Consider the following 18,957-nt stretch of genomic DNA (forward strand, 5'->3'; position numbering starts at 1 on the left):
CCCTCCCTCTCACCGCCACCTCTCTCTCCATCCCTCTCTCTCTCTTCCCCGCTCGCTCTCTGTCCCTCTCCCTCTCTCTCTTTGGGCAGCCCCTAGCTGGAGCTTGGCCAAACCGGTTTATTTACCCTCAGCTCTGTGAGATTAAATATTTAGAGGGAACAATTTGTACACATAGGCCGCGTCCCAAATGTCACACTATTCTCTATATATTGCACTACTTTTGACCGGAGCCCTGTGGTCCCTGGTCAAAAGTAGTGTACTACATAGGGAATAGTGTGACATTTGGGACACAATCAGTGTGGTGCTGCATGCCTGGTGTTTGGTAACACTACAGCTGCTTTCCCTTCTGGACACGGGTAGTACACTATATATACAAAAGTATGTGGACACCCCTTCAAATGAGTGGATTCAGCTACTTAAGCCACACCCGTTGCTGACAGGTTTATAAAATCGAGCACACAGCCAAGCAATCTCCATAGACAAACATTGGCAGTAGAATGGCCTTACTGAAGAGCTCAGTGACTTTCAACGTGGCACCGTCATAGGATGCCACCTTTCCAACAAGTCAGTTCATCAAATTTCTGTCATGCTAGAGCTGCCCCGGTCAAATGTAAGTGCTGTTATTGTGAAGTGGAAATGTCTAGGAGCAACAACGGCCCAGCCGCGAAGTGGTACAGAGCCCTGACCTCAATCCCATCGAACACCTTTGGGATGAATTGGAACGCTGACTGTGAGCCAGGCCTAATTGCACAACATCCGTGCCTGACCTCACTAATGCTCTTGTGGCTGAATGGAAGCAAGTCCCCGTAGCAATGTTCCAACATCTAGTGGAAAGCCTTCCCAGAAGCAGCAAAGGGGGGACCAACTCCATATTAATACCCATTATTTTGGAATGAGATGTTCAACGAGCCATGTAGTGTACATCCCCTTCATGTAAAGCTGGACACTGCAGACCAGGGTCCTGTTCAGTAGTGACCAAACACAAACAGTTACGAAATGGAAAATGACCATTCTTATTTGAAAAATTCTGGTCAGTTTCAAACCGTTTTGTCTCGTTCTGTGCCTACTGAACACCACCCAGTTCTGAGGGCGATGTTTATGTGATAGGGGTGGAATGGAGGTGAAGGGAGCCAGGAGAATGTATCAGCCTCTCTTTCTCTCTCTCTCTCCCTCCCTCCCTCCTTCTCTGGGCGTTAATGTAAGATCTCTTCCTGCTACTCCACCACCAGCGACTGTTCTCTAACCTCCCGGCTTTCTTCCTTCAGTCTTTCCTACAGCTGTAATTATCCTGGTGGCAGGCACACAGGCCTTAATGTCTGACTATACCATTAGCTGCCGTTATTTTTAACCTGTTCTGCATGTTATAGACATATTTGATGTCAGATGGGTTCAACCTCTTAGTGATTATTTTCAGCCCAGCCTAATTAACCCTTAAATTCAACCCAATAAGACACACACACACATACACACACACTCTCTCTCTCTCTATCGTTTGCAGATCTTTTTTTATTATTCGGCTACCTTTTTGATAACATCTTTCTTTCTCACACACGTTCACACATTGAAATAATCATGTTCTGATGTCAACTGTGTGGGAACCTAGTCATGTAATATCCAAGAAATGTCCCCTTTCTTTGTGTGTGTGTAGGCTGGCTGTTCCGGGAGGTGCGTGGAAGCTGGATCAAGCAGCGGTGCTACTGGTTTGTACTGAGCCAGGACTCCTTAGACTACTACAGCAGCTCAGAGAGAGGAGCCCGCAGACTGGGAACACTGGTACTCACCAACCTCTGCTCTGTCATCTGGCCAGACAAACAGACCTTCAAGGAGACGGGTGAGTGCCACTCACACACGCACACACTGACACATGAGCATGAACACACATACACACAGACAGACACATGCATGCTCTCTCTCTCTCTCTCTCTCTCTCTCTCTCTCTCTCTCTCTCTCTCTCTCTCTCTCTCTCTCTCTCTCTCTCTCTCTCTCTCTCTCTCTCTCTCTCTCTCTCTCTCTCTCTCTCTCTCTCTCTCTCTCTCTCTCTCTCTCTCTCTCTCTCTCTCTCTCTCTCTCTCTCTCTCTCTCTCTCTCTCTCTCTCTCTCTCTCTCTCTCTCTCTCTCTCTCTCTCTCTCTCTCTGATTCATACACACCAACTCCATGCCATCCCAAATTCCCTGTTTGGATAACTAAGCCCCACATAATGACTCCCATATTGGTCCCCTATCCTTATGCGGTTCAATTATCAAATATTGGTAAAGATCTCAAAGCGGTCGTAATGTGAGGATTTACGGTCTCCTCTCAGTTCCTGTGAGCCCAGTACACCCAGAGGAAGTCTGGAAATCCCAGTCCACTTTTCTCTCCACAACTTGGGTTTGTCTGGAACCCTCTGCTTTGAGTCATAAGCACCAGAATGGGCCTTTACCATGTAACACCCTGAATGACAGGAATCGGAGAGGAAATACAGGTGAAAGGCTATTGTTGTGTGAAGAGAGAGAGAGGGGGGGATGACTCGGACTAGGAGTTTTTCTGTTAATCACCCACGATATACGCGCGGACACACAGGGCCCTCTGTGTCTGTATGGAGGGGATTGTACCTTCGCCTGCTGACTTTAGTCAACCACTTAAAACATCCAGGAGAAAAAATACCTAACCCAAACATTCCCCTAAATCTGCTATGGGACTTTCCTGCAGAGAAGTGTGTACTGTTTTGCTGAGTAAATCTGTCCCAGCAGAGTGGTATGGACCTAACGGCTTCCACCTTGTCTCCTTACCATACAATACTAGTTTCCCTTTTAGACCCAATATCTCCTTCCACCTCTCTATCTGTCATATGTTCACTTGTGAAATAGCAGTGAATGGGGTCAAACACACACAAACACACACACTTTAGCCTCACTTGGCTAAACAAAAGCAAATCAGTATGCCAAGTCACGTAGCTAGCAGGAGATCACATGGTAACAAACTCAGGGTATGATTGGCCTGGGGGTCCACACTGCCTATAGCATGTCTAGTACAGTTAGAGAGAGGGCTTTCTCTGTTCTTACAGGAGGCCAGGTTGTTGTGCCAGGAGAGGACACACACACCGAAGCCTTAGCACTTCCCTTCTGTCCTGACTTGGTTGTAGTCACTGTGTTTTGGTTGGGCTTAGTGGCTAATAAAGTTGGGAGCCCCTCTCGGGATGACCGCTGACCTCAGTAAAACCCAGAGAAGAAGTGAGTGAGCAGGATATGTGGAGTGTCCCATGTCCAGACCACATGAGAGAGAGAGTGGAGCAGGCTTCCTTATTTTCTGAAACCACATTTATTACATAAGTATAGGCCTTGGATTCTGCTCTCTATAGCTATATTGTTCTTTGAAAGTTCAGTTTCAGTTTTTTCATGTTTACTCATGCTTTCATTGCACGATACACTGATGACTGACTTCCCTGTGCCTGTGTGTGTTCAGGCTACTGGAGCATCACAGTGTATGGGCGTAAGCACTGCTACAGGTTGTACACCAAGCACTTCAACGAGGCTGTGCACTGGGCCTGCGCTGTCCAGAAGGTCATCGACACCAAAGCCCCCGTGGAGACGCCCACTCAGCTCCTGATCCGAGACATCGAGGTGAGAAACACACACACACTGCTTCACGCCATCTCGCTGCCTGCCCCAGACCAGACCACTGCCAAACTGCCGATGACAAGGGTCACCATACACAGACAGCAGCGACACAACGGACAATATACCTCCGCTCTGTCACCACGGCAACCGCGCGACCACACTGGGCCGCGAGTCCAAAGTGTCCTCCAATTGTTGTTGCTGCTGCCTCCAGGGAATTACCTTATTCCACCAAGCTGTTAGGGGAGAGGAGGCACCCCATAAAAGTTCCACTGGAAGACTTGTTCTGCCCTATTTTAAGGAACGTGTCATTTTTAGAGGTAAAAGGGTGGAAGACGAGGTTGTGCAAGGCAAAGCGTCATATTTGGACCTGGTCCAGGGGAGTGTACGTGTCCACAGAAACATGCCTTACTTAACAGTTGAATGAGACACAGCAAGTTCTTCTATTTTTAAAGTATGATTGCATTCAACACTAAGACAAAGTCTAAGAGAAAAATCCAGACCACGCTCTGCCATCACTTTGGAATTCACCAAGTCGTGTTAAGTCTATGCTTGTTTGCTATTCTGAGTTTGTGTGTTGTTGTGTTTGTGTTTTGTACCCAGTGTGTGTATTCTTGTAAATGTACCCTTCGACCACTTGACTTCAGTCTGGCCTCTTATTTACATTTACATAGCAGACGCTCTTATCCAGAGCGACTTACAAATTGGTGCATTCAACTTATGATAGCCAGTGGGACAACCACTTTTTTTTCTTTTTTTTATGGGCGGGTGGGGGAGTAGAAGGATTACTTTATACTATTCTTATCACGTGAGAAGGTGTTTAAAGTAGCCCATTGTGTGTGTGTGTGTGTGCATGTGAATGCATGCATGTGTGTGTTTCCCCTCACCTATTCCCAGCACCCTCCTGCTGGGTTGTAGAGAGTGTTGTGCGTGCATATGAGAGGGACACCCATATTTGTAGAGAAGTGAGGGTCCCTAATCTCACAGCAAGAGTCTGTAATCTGGTCTAGAGAGTTTAATCTGTCTCCCTCCATCTGCACTGCTCAGCCAACGGGAGGCCGGGGTCATGGGAGGAGGTAGAGAGGGGCCTGCTTTTTAAAGAGTTGCCCCTGTCCTCTCCTCCTCCCCCTTTCCAATCCTCCTCCACTCCTTCTAACACTCTTTCTCACACTTAACACTAAGCCTAGCCAGTCCCACTGAAGGCTGAACAGACAGACAGACAGACAGACAGACAGACAGACAGACAGAGAGAGAGAGAGAGAGAGAGAGAGAGAGAGAGAGAGAGAGAGAGAGAGAGAGAGAGAGAGAGAGAGAGAGAGAGAGAGAGAGAGAGAGAGAGAGAGAGAGAGAGAGAGAGAGAGAGAGAGAGAGAGAGAGAGAGAGAAAAAACAGAGGAGCTCTTTGTGTGAGAGAAGTGCTTCTCTGAGTGTAGATGTGTGTCCCACCAGACATGGAGGTGAAGAGAGATGACCGTTTCAGCCTTGGACCTCCAGTCTGTGTCGCGTGTGAAAGAGGGACAGAGGGAGGGAGGGAGGGGGGGGAGAGTGAGAAGGACAAGGGAACATGTCCATTTTTAGGAGATAATGAGGATGGATGTTCTGTCTGAATCCTGTAGATTATAAATGAATCCCGTTGTGTCTTCTTACGTCCTCTACATAGACTGCAATGTGTGTCCCAGTGTGGAGCACTGTACAGGCACTGTATGTAAACCTATGGTAATGTGTTGTGTATGTAGGCTGTATGTGTCTGTCCAGTGTTCCACATCGTCCCAGTTCAGATAGACAAAAACATTTCAGAGGAATGTGTCAACTTTGCCCCACAAAGGAGGGTGAATTGGGGGAGGGAGAGAGGGAGAGCAGTGGCAACGTTACTAATGGTCAACAGGTGCAGGCAGGGATTGCGGTAGTGGATGCCGTCTGTGTAGGGCGGCAAGTAACCTATTGGTTAAGAGGTTGGGCCAGTAACCGAAAGGTCGCTGGTTCGAATCCTCGAGCTGACTAGGTGAAAAATCTGTCTGTGCCCTTGAGCAAGGCACTTAACCCTAATTGCTCCTGTAAGTCGCTCTGGATAAGAGCGTCTGCTAAATGACTAAAATGTAATATAAAATGTGTTTCTGCCAATGAGAGTAGCATCTGTAGCGAGATACCACATAGGCAATGTAGTGAAACAACAGAAAAAGTGACAGTTATGGCGGTGTGGTTTGTTGGGTCACCAGGTGTTTAAAAGCGGTCATTGCTGTTCTCCTGCTCCATGGCCTGACTCCGACTGACCCCAGTCACCCCTGTTACCCAACACACCCTCTCTCATAGCTCACGGTCAGCTGGAAGGTCAAGGCAGCTCATCTGTCACTCTGTCTCTCTCTAACTCTGTCTGTTTGTCTCTCTGTCTTTCTTCTCCAGGAGAACAAGTTTAACCCTGAGGTGGTGGATAATATCTACCAGCACAACCCCATCCTGAAGTACACCCAGAGCCCCCTGTATGCCCCCCTGCTGCCCTTCCCTTACGGCAGCCTGGAACACACCTGTAAGTACTACTACCATACTACTACCATACTACTACCATACTACTACCATACTACTACCATACTACTACCATACTACTACCAGTACCTGCATTCAGTTCTATGCCTGTAAACTCTACAATAAAACATTAGTAGTGACACACACCCACTCACATATAAGTAATGCTGTCACATGCTCATTGACATGCCCAGTAATCATACACTGTAATAGACTCACATATAGACTTAGCATTGAGTTAGTCAACTGTAATACCTACCTGCCTGCGTGCCAAGTCAAGGCCAGTGAGGAATGATGAGAGACGGCCACTAAAGCTTAGTTGTTCCACCACGAGACATCACAAAGAGAGTATCATCTATTCTCAACCATGCTGACTGGTCTAGTCTGGTCTAATTCCTAATACTAGGAGACTGGTACTGACTCTCTCTCTACGTCTCCCCTCTTCCCCCCCCAGACCACAGTGGTAAGGGCTACGCCACTGTGCGGGAGGAAGCGGTGAAGCTCTTCAACTGTTTGCAGCAGCTGGAGTCTGCGCGGGACCCGGTGGCTCTGATCCAAGGCGTGCTCCAGACCTGTCTGGACCTGCGGCCGCTCCGGGATGAGGTCTACTGCCAACTAGTGAAGCAGACCAGCTGCACGCCGCAGCCCCACACCGCCGCACACCTCCGCTACTGGCAGCTCCTCACCTGCATGAGTTGCACCTTCCTGCCCGGCCCCGCCGTGCTCAAATACCTGCGCTTCCACCTCAAGAGGTGACACACACAACATATAACACTACACTCTCAACAGGACATGTCATTCTTCCTCTACCTACTCATCCGGAAAACTTTAAGTCATCAATAGAAAACGTTGGTGTTGACAGGTGCGTTTGTACCCTGTCAAAGAAATGATTTGAGAGGTGAGGGGTGAAAATGGGGGTCAGGCTTTGGGCCAGAAGGGTGCCAGTAGCAGGGGAACCAACCGTGGGAGCAGACAGGAGACAGGCGCCAAGCCTGCTAACCACCAGTTAGATATAGTAGTGTGATATGCCCTCACATTGTTACTGCATTACCCCAGACAGATCCAGTGTTTTAGGAGTGGATTTGCAGCTCTGAATTAGCCACATGCTAAGCTATATTAACAGTGCTAATCTTTGGCTGAAAACCTCTGTTGGACAGCAAGTCATAAAGCATTATATATGATGCCCATGTTTACATTGCTACTCAGTATCAGGCCAAAGCTAATGGAACAGTTGCAATATATAGCACACTGAGGCATCCACCACTCAGAGCTAGGACACACTGTGTCTCACAGTAGGGGTTGTATGTATGTTTGGCATGGCATGGGTGAGTATGGCGGTTATACTTTTCACAGTATAGCTAGCTGGCTAGCCTCCAGGGTCAGCCTAAAAACAAGGTGGCGGGTTATGCAGCAGCGGTGCTATAAAGAGATAGGCTCTGTGTTTTCCTGAGGCCTCTGTGAGAGAGTGTTGAGGCTGACCCCACAGCTGGACAGAACTGGAGCTGCACACTGGGCAGAGGGCCCAGAGACTGAGCCCCCCCCCTCCCCTCCACCCCCTCTACCCCCATGGTGCCCTGAGAAACCCCCAGGGAATGTCCCCAGTCGGAGAAGGGTCGGCATGAGTCCTGTGTGGGTGGAGGAGAGGAGGTTGGGCCAGACGGAAAGGGATCACACAGCACAGTCTCCCTCAGTGGAACATTCCTAATTATGTTTGAGCAGCAGGACAAAACCCACCCTGTGCCCCGTAATGAGACAGAGGAACAGAGAGGGGAGTGAGAGGCCTCTCTCTCTCTCTCTCTCTCTCTCTCTCTCTCTCTCTCTCTCTCTCTCTCTCTCTCTCTCTCTCTCTCTCTCTCTCTCTCTCTCTCTCTCTCTCTCTCTCTCTCTCTCCATCTAGCTGTCTGGAGTGTCTGAGTCTCCTCTCATTCGCCCCGTTTCTCTCTCCAGCTCTCCTCTGTTCTCAGTGCTGTTTATTTTGGGATGGACACTGTAGTATAATTGCTTCCTTCCCCAACTTCTACCGTTCCTTGTTTGTGCTGGGGTGAGCTCATGGCTCTGTCAGGTCACCTTTCGCACCTCTGACATTCTTGCACGTGTTGGAGCTTTTGGGCCCATTGAGGGTGGATCCCCTCCCCTCACCTTCCCTGGAGGAAGCGGCAGGTCACTCTGGTTCACATGAGCGGAAACACCTTTTCCTGTAAAGAGCGCTGCTGAAAGTCAAACATGTTTTCTTTCCCTTTTTACATTCTCTTTGAAGGATGGAGGGAAGGAGAGCCTTTTAAGTCTCTGAGAGCTAAAGTGAGAACATTTGTCATTCCTCGCCTCATTGACTTCTCAGTATTGCCAACTTGAAAGAAAATAAAGAAGGCTTGTGTTGAACCAAAAGGATGACGCAAATCCAGTTATAATAACATAACGGTTTACAGGCCTCGCATGATCAATATTAGAATCACTGACATACTTCAGTTTGCCCTTTTAAATGTAGTGTAGCTTCATTTAGTCATACGCACACTCACCCTGCTCACTCCCGTGTCTCCTCTCTCCCCTCCTGTGGTCCAGGATCCAGAGCCAGTGTCCGGACTCGGAGATGGATAACTATGCGTCTTTCATCGGGGAGGCTCTGGAGAAGACGCGGTGTCGGGAGTGTGTTCCCTCCTGGGAGGAGATCCAGGTGCTGATGGGGAGACATGAGATGCTGTGTTCAGTTCACTACCCAGGACCAGGCTCCTGTCAGCTCCACATCAGCTCACACACCACCGCCAACGAGGTGAGGGGGGACCTCTCTATTTTACATTTTAGTCATTTAGCAGACGCTCTTATCCAGAGCGACTTACAGTGAGTGAGTGCATACATTTTCATACTGGCCCCCCGTGGGAATCGAACCCACAACCCTGGCATTGCAAACGCCATGCTCTACCAACTGAGCTACACGGGACTCTATGATCTCTCTCTCTCTCTCTCTCTCTCTCTCTCTCTCTCTCTCTCTCTCTCTCTCTCTCTCTCTCTCTCTCTCTCTCTCTCTCTCTCTCTCTCTCTCTCTCTCTCTCTCTCTCTCTCTCTCTCTCTCTCTCTCTCTCTCTCTCTCTCTCTCTCTCTCTCTCTCTCTCTGTCTCTGTCTCTGTCTCTGTCTCTGTCTCTGTCTCTACCAAGATCTATGAACACTCTCTCCAATCATCTCCTCTCTAGTTGACCTTTGTGGAGACTTGCACTGTAAAGTGTGGTCCCTACTACCTACCAGACCCAGCATGTTGGGAACTGCCTGTCAGTGTACCCCTCAAGACTCTCTCAATTCAATTTGCTTTATTGGCATGACGTAACAATGTACATATTTCCAAAGCTTACTTTGGATATTTACAATATTAACATAATTTAAATAATAATAATCAATATTGTCAACAGGACAACAGTAACAACAATAACCAAAGGTAAAAATAACCACTCTCTCTCTCTCTCTCTCTCTCCTCTGCTAGGTGGTGAGGAGGATGTTGGAGAAGCTGGGTCTGAAGGAGAGCAGAAACACGTTTTCCCTGTTTGAGCAGAACGCCCACTGGGAGAGACCTGTAGGGGGCAACACCATCATCGCTGACATCCTCACCAGGTTTGAAAAGTAAATATTGCGCAGACATAAACATAGACACAGACAGACATAACACAGACAAACATCATTACGAGGTTAGAAAAGTTCACCTACTCAGGAATTTAATGAGAACCCATATATTGTATGTGCCAAGAATCCAAGCTATGTTCTGTAGAACAACAGACAGGAATCTGAATCTTCTTTTTTCTAGGGGGTAGATCAGCTTTAATATTGCAGATAGATTGTGGGTTCTATCAATGTAATTGTCTAAATAATTTCCAATCCCCCATATATATTTTTTACAATATGTTTTACTTTATTACTTTCCCCTAACCCTACCACAAAAGTTCTGAACCTTTTTATTCTCATAGTTTCTACAGATAGATAGTGTAGTTTGTGTTTTTATTCTCCTGTGGTCCAGCTCTCATGCTGTAGGTTAACCAAGTCCCTGATAACTGCTGACCTTGCTGTCTCATTTGTCAAACACACACAGAAACCAGGCTGGGAAAGTAGTGGGCTTGTGTCACCATGTCTGTCTATCTGCAGTCAGGGCAGCCACTGTACACTCAATGGGACACCGATGTCATTTGCTTGTGTAAGGCAAAGTCTCAGTGTTGCAGATAAGGAGTGAATTCAGCAGGAATAAAAGGTCTGTGTTGTTCTAAGAGGTGTGTGTCTACAGTCTACAGAGCTAGAGTGACAGGGTAAACATACCCAATGCAGCTAGTCGCTGTTAGTCATCATTCGCTGGAGCACATGGTGGGTGATGTCACAGACAGGAAGGGATGGGGTGGTGGGACATTCAGTTGGGGAGTTCTCATGCATGCATGTGTGCATGCATGTGTGTGCGTGCATGCTCGTCTGTGTGTACATGCTCGTCTGTGTGTACGTGTGTATCATTTCTCACATGTGTTATTTCCCACCCGTGACCCCCTGCTAACCCCATGTGCTCCTCCTCTCTCTCTCTCTCTCTCTCTCTCTCTCTCTCTCTCTCTCTCTCTCTCTCTCTCTCTCTCTCTCTCTCTCTCTCTCTCTCTCTCTCTCCTCCCCCCAGCCTGTCTGCCAAAGAGCCAGACTCAGACTCCCAGTGGAGGCTCTGCTTCAAACTCTACTGCCTTCTGGATGCTGACGCCATATCTGTCGACAGCATCGAGTACCTCTTCCTCTTTGAACAGGTAACAAACCTCACAGAGAGAGAGAGCGAAAGAGAGGGGGGTGAGGGAGAGTTGGGCGCCTCTATTTCCAATGTTATTGTCAATGTTAAATTAGACATTAGTGGCTGTTCCAATAATGATAAGGAGACATTTTAATAGCTTTGACCAGTGACTCATTCCTAGTATTTCACTGCATTATTAGGTTTTTCTTAACAGCCGTTAAAGTCTTGCAATCCACAATAGTAATTAAACACAAAGCTTGAAAAACATGAGTAAGGCAATTGGCTGCAATGCTGAGAGCCCAGGCCGGGCCCAACCAGGCAGGGCTGAGTCTATTAGTACATTCTTCCTGAGGAGAGTTATAAAAGAGTTATGGGCCTGAGTAAAACAGGGTGGGGTACAACTATGATGGATGGAGGGAGAGCGTTACTGACACATTGTCCCCATCTCTTTACCCCTTTCTTTTTCTCTCTCTTTAAAACAAAATCCCCTCCCCTCTTTCGTTCCATCTTCATTTTCCTCAATCTCACTCATGCTCTCTTTCTCTATCCTCCTCTATGTCTCTCTTCTTCTCTCCCCCTCTCTCTCTCCCTGCAGTGCCATGAGATGGTGGTGCGAGGTCAGCTCCCAGCCTGTGAGGAGGACCTCCAGACCCTGGCTGCCCTGCGGCTTCAGTCTGTGATTGGGGACTTCAGCACCCACTCCCCCTGCCCCCCTCTGGACGAGCTCTTCCCCAGCCACATGGTGGAGGCCCGGCTCCTCGTGCCCCCCTGTGCCCCCCCTGCCCTCCTCCCCGCCACCCAGCCCCCGGCCCAGGGCTGCCCCCCGCCCCAGCGCTTCCCCGGGGGTCTCCTGGGAGGGGCGTTGTGGAACCATACGGCCACTGCAGCCCACAAGCAGAAGGTGGAGCAGGACTTGCGGCTACGCAGCCGTCTGAAGGAGGAGGCTGCAGCCATCATGAGCACCATTGTGGAGTGCTGGAAGGGCCTGGCTGGGTACAGCAGGAGGGACAGTATGGCTGCCTACCTCACCATCGCACGCCAGTGGTCTGGCTTTGGCTGCACCCTCTATGAGGTGGACTTCTATATTGTGAGTACATCTCCATTCTCTGTCTGCACAGATAAGTGAGTTTAATGTAAAGAGAGATTATAGTACTGACGTCTCCCCCCCCCCTCTCTCTCTCTCTCTCTCTCTCTCTCTCTCTCTCTCTCTCTCTCTCTCTCTCTCTCTAACTCACTCTTACTCTCCCTCTCTCTTTGTCTCGCTCTCTCCCTCCCCCTCTCTCTATCTCTTTATGTCTCCGTCTCTCTTTCTCTCCAGAGTTCGACAGGTAGTTTCTCTCAGAAGCTGTGGCTGGGTGTGGCAGCGACGTGTGTGTCTCTGTACAGGCAGGGTGAGGCAGACGCTCTGGAGTCCTTCCCCTACGGACAGATCTGCTCCTACGGCGTCTCCGACAGCAACACCTTCAAAATCACCGCCGGCGACCGAGACCTGCTGTTTGAAACCACCAAGGTGGGTGAATAAAGCTCATAGTAGGAGGCATTGTGTGTACACATGATACAGTGAGGGAAAAAAGTATTTGATCCCCTGCTGATTTTGTACGTTTGCCCACTGACAAAGAAATTATCAGTCTATAATTTTAATGGTAAGTTTATTTGAACAGTGAGAGACAGAATAACAACAACAAAAATCCAGAAAAACGCATGTCAAAAATATTATAAATTGATTTGCATTTTAATGAGGGAAATAAGTATTTGACCCCTCTGCAAAACATGACTTATAATAATAATAATAATAATATGCCATTTAGCAGACGCTTTTATCCAAAGCGACTTACAGTCATGTGTGCATACATTTTTACGTGTGGGTGGTCCCGGGCATCGAACCCACTACCCTGGCGTTACAAGCGCCATGCTCTACCAATTGAGCTACAGAGGACCACCCATACTTAGTACTTAGTGGCAAAACCCGTTGGCAATCACAGAGGTCAGACGTTTCTTGTAGTTGGCCACCAGGTTTGCACACATCTCAGGAGGGATTTTGTCCCACTCCTCTTTTTTATTTTTGTTTGTTTTATTTCTATTTTTATTTTGGGGGGGGGGGGTGGATCAGCTTAATATTGCAGATATATTTATATCTTCTATCAATGTAATTGTCTGCATCACTTCCAATCCCCCATGTTTTTTTAAATATATATATATACTCCCCTTTATTACTTTTCAACCCCACCATCCTTTCCCTACTTGGAGTAAATTAGTGAACAACAATGCTCAGGCCTCTACTTCCGGTCTATACTTACTATCTACACCTTATGGACAGAGTTAATTTTACAATAATTATATTATATATATGTCCCACTCCTCTTTGTAGATCTTCTCCAAGTCATTAAGGTTTCGAGGCTGACGTTTGGCAACTCGAACCTTCAGCTCCCTCCACAGATTTTCTATGGGATTAAGGTCTGGAGACTGGCTAGGCCACTCCAGGACCTTAATGTGCTTCTTCTTGAGCCACTCCTTTGTTGCCTTGGCCGTGTGTTTTGGGTCGTTGTCATGTTGGAATACCCATCCACGACCCATTTTCAATGCCCTGGCTGAGGGAAGGAGGTTCTCACCCAAGATTTGACGGTACATGGCCCGGTCCATCGTCATTTGATGCGGTGAAGTTGTCCTGTCCCCTTAGCAGAAAATCACCCCCAAAGCATAATGTTTCCACCTCCATGTTTGACGGTGGGGATGGTGTTCTTGGGGTCATAGGCAGCATTCCTCCTCCTCCAAACACGGCGAGTTGAGTTGATGCCAAAGTGCTAAATTTTGGTCTCATCTGACCACAACACTTTCACCCAGTTCTCCTCTGAATCATTCAGATGCTCATTGGCAAACTTCAGACGGCCCTGTATATGTGCTTTCTTGAGCAGGGGGACCTTGCGGGCGCTGCAGGATTTCAGTCCTTCACGTGTAGTGTGTTACCAATTGTTTTCTTGGTGACTATGGTCCCAGCTGCCTTGAGATCATTGACAAGATCCTTCCGTGTAGTTCTGGGCTGATTCCTCATGCGAGATCTTGCATGGAGCCCCAGGCCGAGGGAGATTGACAGTTCTTTTGTGTTTCTTCCATTTGCGAATAATCGCACCTTCTCACCAAGCTGCTTGGCGATGGTCTTGTAGCCCATTCCAGCCTTGTGTAGGTCTACAATCTTGTCCCTGACATCCTTGGAGAGCTTTTTGGTCTTGGCCATGGTGGAGAGTTTGGAATCTGATTGATTGATTGCTTCTGTGGACAGGTGTCTTTTATACAGGTAACAAGCTGAGATTAGGAGCACTCCCTTTAAGAGTGTGCTCCTAATCTCAGCTCGTTACCAGTATAAAAGACACCTGGGAGCCAGAAATCTTTCTGATTGAGAGGGGGTCAAATACTTATTTCCCTCATTAAAATGCAAATCAATTTATACAATTTTTGACATGCGTTTTTCTGGATATTTTTGTTGTTATTCTGTCTCTCACTGTTCAAAAAAACCTACCATTAAAATTATAGACTGATCATTTCTTTGTCAGTGGGCAAACGTACAAAATCAGCAGGGGATCAAATACTTTTTTCCCTCACTGTACATCTATCATTCATAGACACATAGCAGTCTGTAGGTGGAATTAAACCTGAAAAGGTATTTGATTAACTCCAGTTCTTCTCCTCATTTGGGCTGCATACAGCAGTGAGCTGTATGTCTTATTGGGCTGAATGTCCTCTATTCCTTATCACGGTGACGCGTTGTGCACAGTCATTGAAACAGCTGCCTGCTCATGATATTATTCCACCCACAACTCCCTGACCCACGTGCAAAAACAGTAATTAATCGCGACTTAAATGAGAGTTCACAGCCTGCCTCTCTCTGCCACCAGAATCAACCACCAAGAGTCTTACTTCCTGTTATTAAATAGCAACCAGGCTGAGTTTTTTCTTTGCAGTGGTTAGACTAAAATATTAGCCCAAAACGTTTCCCAGAAACCTGGAAATTTCCCTAAACAGCTAATTCTTTTTTTTCGGTGAGAACAAATCATCCGTTGATCCGGCAGATTTGCTTGCATCTTCCCACGCGGAACAAAGCCCTCTCTGTGATCTCTCTCTCACGGGGCACAAGAGTGGCTTTTATTATAGGCCAGCTAAAGGAGGGTGATGCTTTTCTGAACTATGGGGCTCACATTGCTCTGTCATAAACGTAGAGGATTTGAGTGGATTGGGCAGGGAGTTCAACAGGAGCTGGTTTGAAGGGGGATATGGTTAAGCTAGGAGTCAACGGTTAAGGCAAGGTTAGCAGCTGAAGGAAGGGTTAAAATTGGTGCAGACAACTGGACTGGGGTCGTGTTGAAGTGAGGGCAAAGGTTATGGCCAGAGGTCACATAGTGTTAGAGGGAAGGCCAGATATGGACTGATGGTAGTTGGGTAAATTGAGGTTAGGACCCGGTGGCCAACACAACAACATACGATCATGAGCTAATGCAATATCTTGCTGTGACCTTCAGGACAGATATAAAACCCAGCTGAAACACAGACATAATATGTTGAAATGCAATACCCATCTGCTTTTCTTGTTGTTAGGGTTGTGTCTTAATGAAGTTCAGTCCAGTGGTGTGAGTGCCTGTGCTGCTGCAAAATGTGCCAAGGCACATCACGCTCTGACCATCCCTGGAGGATTGTGTCTGTTCCAGCAGCAGCTGGATGACATCATCTCTCCCCTCCCTCCCCTCTCTCCTGTGATGGTGCCAGACACAGACATTGAGAAAGCCACTCCTCACACTGTCACCAGTCTGACTCTCTGTTCTCTCTTTCTCTCTCTCTCTCTCATTCTGTTCTCTCTCTCCTTCTGTTCTCTCTCTCTCTCTCCTGTTCTCTTTCTCTCTCTCTCCTTGTTCTCTCTCTCTCTTTCTGTTCTGTCTTTCTCTCTCGTTCTGTTCTCTCTCCACCTTTCTCTGTTCTCTCTCTCTTCCCCCTCCCTCTGTTCTCTCTCTGTCACAGCTGACTGAGATCATGCAGCTGATGAATGCCTATTTCAGTGCCATCCGTCGCCAGCGTGGGAGGGGCGACGACGTGGTGAGCATCACAGAGGGCACTGCCATCGAGGTGGGCTTCCACCACCTCCCCCCGACACCCACCCCCACCCTGCTGGAGCTTCCCTCGCACCCCGTGTGAGGAGCGCCCCTTCCCCCTGTCCTCAGCTCACACGCAGCCCCCTCGGAGCCCAGCCCCAGCCTAGCGGACCCTGCGCCTGCTTCCTCCACCACCTCCATTGGGAACAGCACCGCAGCCAAAACAAAGAGAGGGCTGTTTTTACTCCTCATCCGTGAAAATAAACCACGCTGAGCTTTCCAACTGAAGGAGCGAGAAGGGGAGGGGAGGAGCCTGTTTTGTAAGTGAGGCTAGAAACCCACAGAAACCAATGTGGGTGCTGATGAGGTGTCACCACCCCCCCACCTCCCTTCCACCTCCCCCATCCTGCCACACAACCTCTGTTCTCACATGGGAGAACCAGCACCCCGACAACGTGAGGCACGGGACTCGAAGGTGTGGCTCCTTATCTCCTAGAACTCACAGAGCCATACTTCAGGGAGAGACACACTGTTGCCAGAGACAAGAGTTCATATACTATTCCCCAACAAGTTCTACTGCTCACCTAGAGACAGGGAGCAGAGCAGAGGATAAACAGTGCTTTAGGGAGCGCTATGAACATGTCTCTGCTATGTTGTTCTACATGTGGTGCTCTGCCTTTCCTAGAAGATTATCTGCCTTTCCTAGAATATCCCCCATGCAATAGAAAGGGGGGGAGGGGTTGGAATCAGATGGACTGACTCACACCCACAGTTTCACCTCCCCCTTCACTCTCTCTCTCTCTCACACTCTGAAAGGGTCCGTTTTCATAAGACCCCAGCCAGGCTTGCGTTACCTGGAACTGTTGATGTAGCAAGCCGTGTGAACTTGAACTGGAACCAGATGATGGTGCTCAGTAAGTCACTCTGGCTGTCATGGACACGTACAGGACAGAACTCCTTCTGCTGGAATTGTCAGCTGGGTGGGAGAAACTACTGGATGGGACACTTTGATTGGACGAGACTACAGGATGGGACACTTTGATTGGACGAGATGTTATAAAGGATCCAGCCTAATGCTGTGTAACAGAAACTACAGGATCTTGGGCTATGACTTGTCTGTTGTTTCTACCAAATGCTCTGATTTCCCCCCTTTGTCAACTTGCTGCTTGTCTGAGCTATCACCCCAACATGAAACTATGGCTAACACTTGGCTAACACTTGATAGGAGCATTTTAAATGTCTGTCTGTTCATTTTTAATAGTTATTTTATCCAATATTGATCTTATATCTAGGCCTGTACCTCCAAATTAAGGGTGGAACTGTTATTTCCCAGTCTCTGTTTCAGTGAGGAACATATTCTGTGTGGATGAAATTTAGATTGCTGTTTTAAATCCACACATTGATGTACTCACCTAACCCCCAGCCAGTAACATGGACCATGACAACCACAATGCTGACCCCTGTCTTTTCTCTGCTGTCTACATACAGAACCAATGCTGTCCTGACTATTGAAGCGTTCTTAGTATTATTTATGTACACACTTTGTGACACATTGTGTGTTGTTTTTTATTTCATCCATTTTGTATGTCTTAAATGAGGACCTAGCTATTTTGGTGTTTTTTTGTATGGCTTTGAAATGATCCCATTAATGTCTCTCATTTAGATCCATTAGGTCACTGTACTGATCAGCCATGTGATCCTATATAGCTTAAGGGCTCTATTCAATCCGTATCATGGAAGTTCAGCATTACAGCATGATTGAAATTTAAAGGCAATGTTCCTGCATTAGCAGAGACTGCATTCACGGTAAACGCTGCATATGTCGGCTCAATCGGAAATGACCTTTCTATTGCGCAATCTGTAACAATTCAGAGATATAGATTGAATAGAGCCCTAAGTTACCTTATTGCCACAGAACCACAGCACATTGCCTTTCTGTGTCCACTACTCGGCTGGTAGACTTTGTCCAAGTTAATTCAAATAACCAAAGTCGTGTTTGAGCATGGACCAAAGATAAGTTCTGCTATAAGCTTTTTTTGAGAGAATATACACGTTCGAAAGTTGCACCTCAAATGTTACACCCCAACATAATTTAGGCCAATATACGTTTTAGTTCTGCTGTAATACATTAGTCTGTTAGAAACCCAGGCTGTGGTGGGATTTTATTTTCCCTAACCCGCCTCCCCATATACCTGGCAGCCAGACTTGGAGGTCTTCCTCAGGAGGAAGGACCCACCATGGCATAGCCAGCCCTGCCTCCTGCCCATACGATATGCAGGCAGTCACTGTCAAGTCAATCCGGCGCTTTTTATACTGCAGCTGCAGGCAGCTACGCTCACTGTCTCTGAGCTCCCTCCCTCCGCGTAACTATGAAAAGGAAGACAGAGTCCGACTAAAGATCGCTTTGTTTAAAACTTGTTTGTACGCTGCATGGTACCTTCTGTATGTAATGTGTGTATAGTCAATTGCAGTATTGTTTGTTTAACTAACTTGGATGTGCAATAAGTAAACTATAAAGACTGTGTAATTAATTAAAAAGCAGCACCATTGTACCATATTGTTTGTTATTGTGTTAAGGCTCAGAATCACTGAAAAACAAAGCCACTCTCATTGATGCCCTAGTTATAGTCCATAGTTAGGTTCTCAACCTGAGCTGCCTGGCAGAGGGGTGGATTTTGGCACCAGCAACCAGACAGATTTCTAAAATCTCTCCTTCTGAAAAGTCAGCGTCTCAGGTTGACACAATGGACTTGACCTGCTTGACCGAGCAGGCATCGCTGAGTGAGCCTGCATTTCTCTCTGGTAATGAGGCCTGAAGTAGCGTAGTAGAATTTGATGGAGGGAGGGAGGGGGTTATTGGCACACAGACACGTCAGGTGAGTTGTAAAGCTTTATCTAGCATTATTTTGTAGACCCTTGAAAAGTTTAGTATTCTGAAAATGCCTGCTTCAAACACTAAACTTCTAAGGACTGCATGTCAGTGATTGTACTTCATGATGCAGTAATGAACAAATACCACTTTTCATTCTAATAGTA

At 47.4% G+C, this 18,957-nt stretch overlaps 1 protein-coding gene across 3 annotated transcripts in view; it reads left to right on the forward strand.

The window, feature by feature from the left end:
- LOC121550575 (unconventional myosin-X-like) overlaps window positions 1-18,473 on the forward strand; it is a 44,549-nt gene extending 26,076 nt beyond the window's left edge. For 2 of the 3 annotated variants that reach the window (XM_045210906.1, XM_045210908.1), the window contains 10 exons: window positions 1,649-1,831; window positions 3,443-3,600; window positions 5,994-6,117; window positions 6,568-6,865; window positions 8,673-8,880; window positions 9,584-9,720; window positions 10,745-10,865; window positions 11,442-11,933; window positions 12,165-12,356; window positions 15,851-18,473. In XM_045210906.1, the coding sequence (XP_045066841.1) occupies window positions 1,649-1,831; window positions 3,443-3,600; window positions 5,994-6,117; window positions 6,568-6,865; window positions 8,673-8,880; window positions 9,584-9,720; window positions 10,745-10,865; window positions 11,442-11,933; window positions 12,165-12,356; window positions 15,851-16,024 (2,087 nt within the window). In that variant the 3' untranslated portion in view covers window positions 16,025-18,473. The remainder of the gene's footprint in view (window positions 1-1,648; window positions 1,832-3,442; window positions 3,601-5,993; window positions 6,118-6,567; window positions 6,866-8,672; window positions 8,881-9,583; window positions 9,721-10,744; window positions 10,866-11,441; window positions 11,934-12,164; window positions 12,357-15,850) is intronic. The other variant, XM_045210907.1, reaches the window with a different exon arrangement.
- Window positions 18,474-18,957: the final 484 nt, after the last annotated feature.

Source organism: Coregonus clupeaformis, chromosome 35 (assembly GCF_020615455.1).
Source record: "Coregonus clupeaformis isolate EN_2021a chromosome 35, ASM2061545v1, whole genome shotgun sequence".
Classification (NCBI taxonomy): domain Eukaryota; kingdom Metazoa; phylum Chordata; class Actinopteri; order Salmoniformes; family Salmonidae; genus Coregonus; species Coregonus clupeaformis.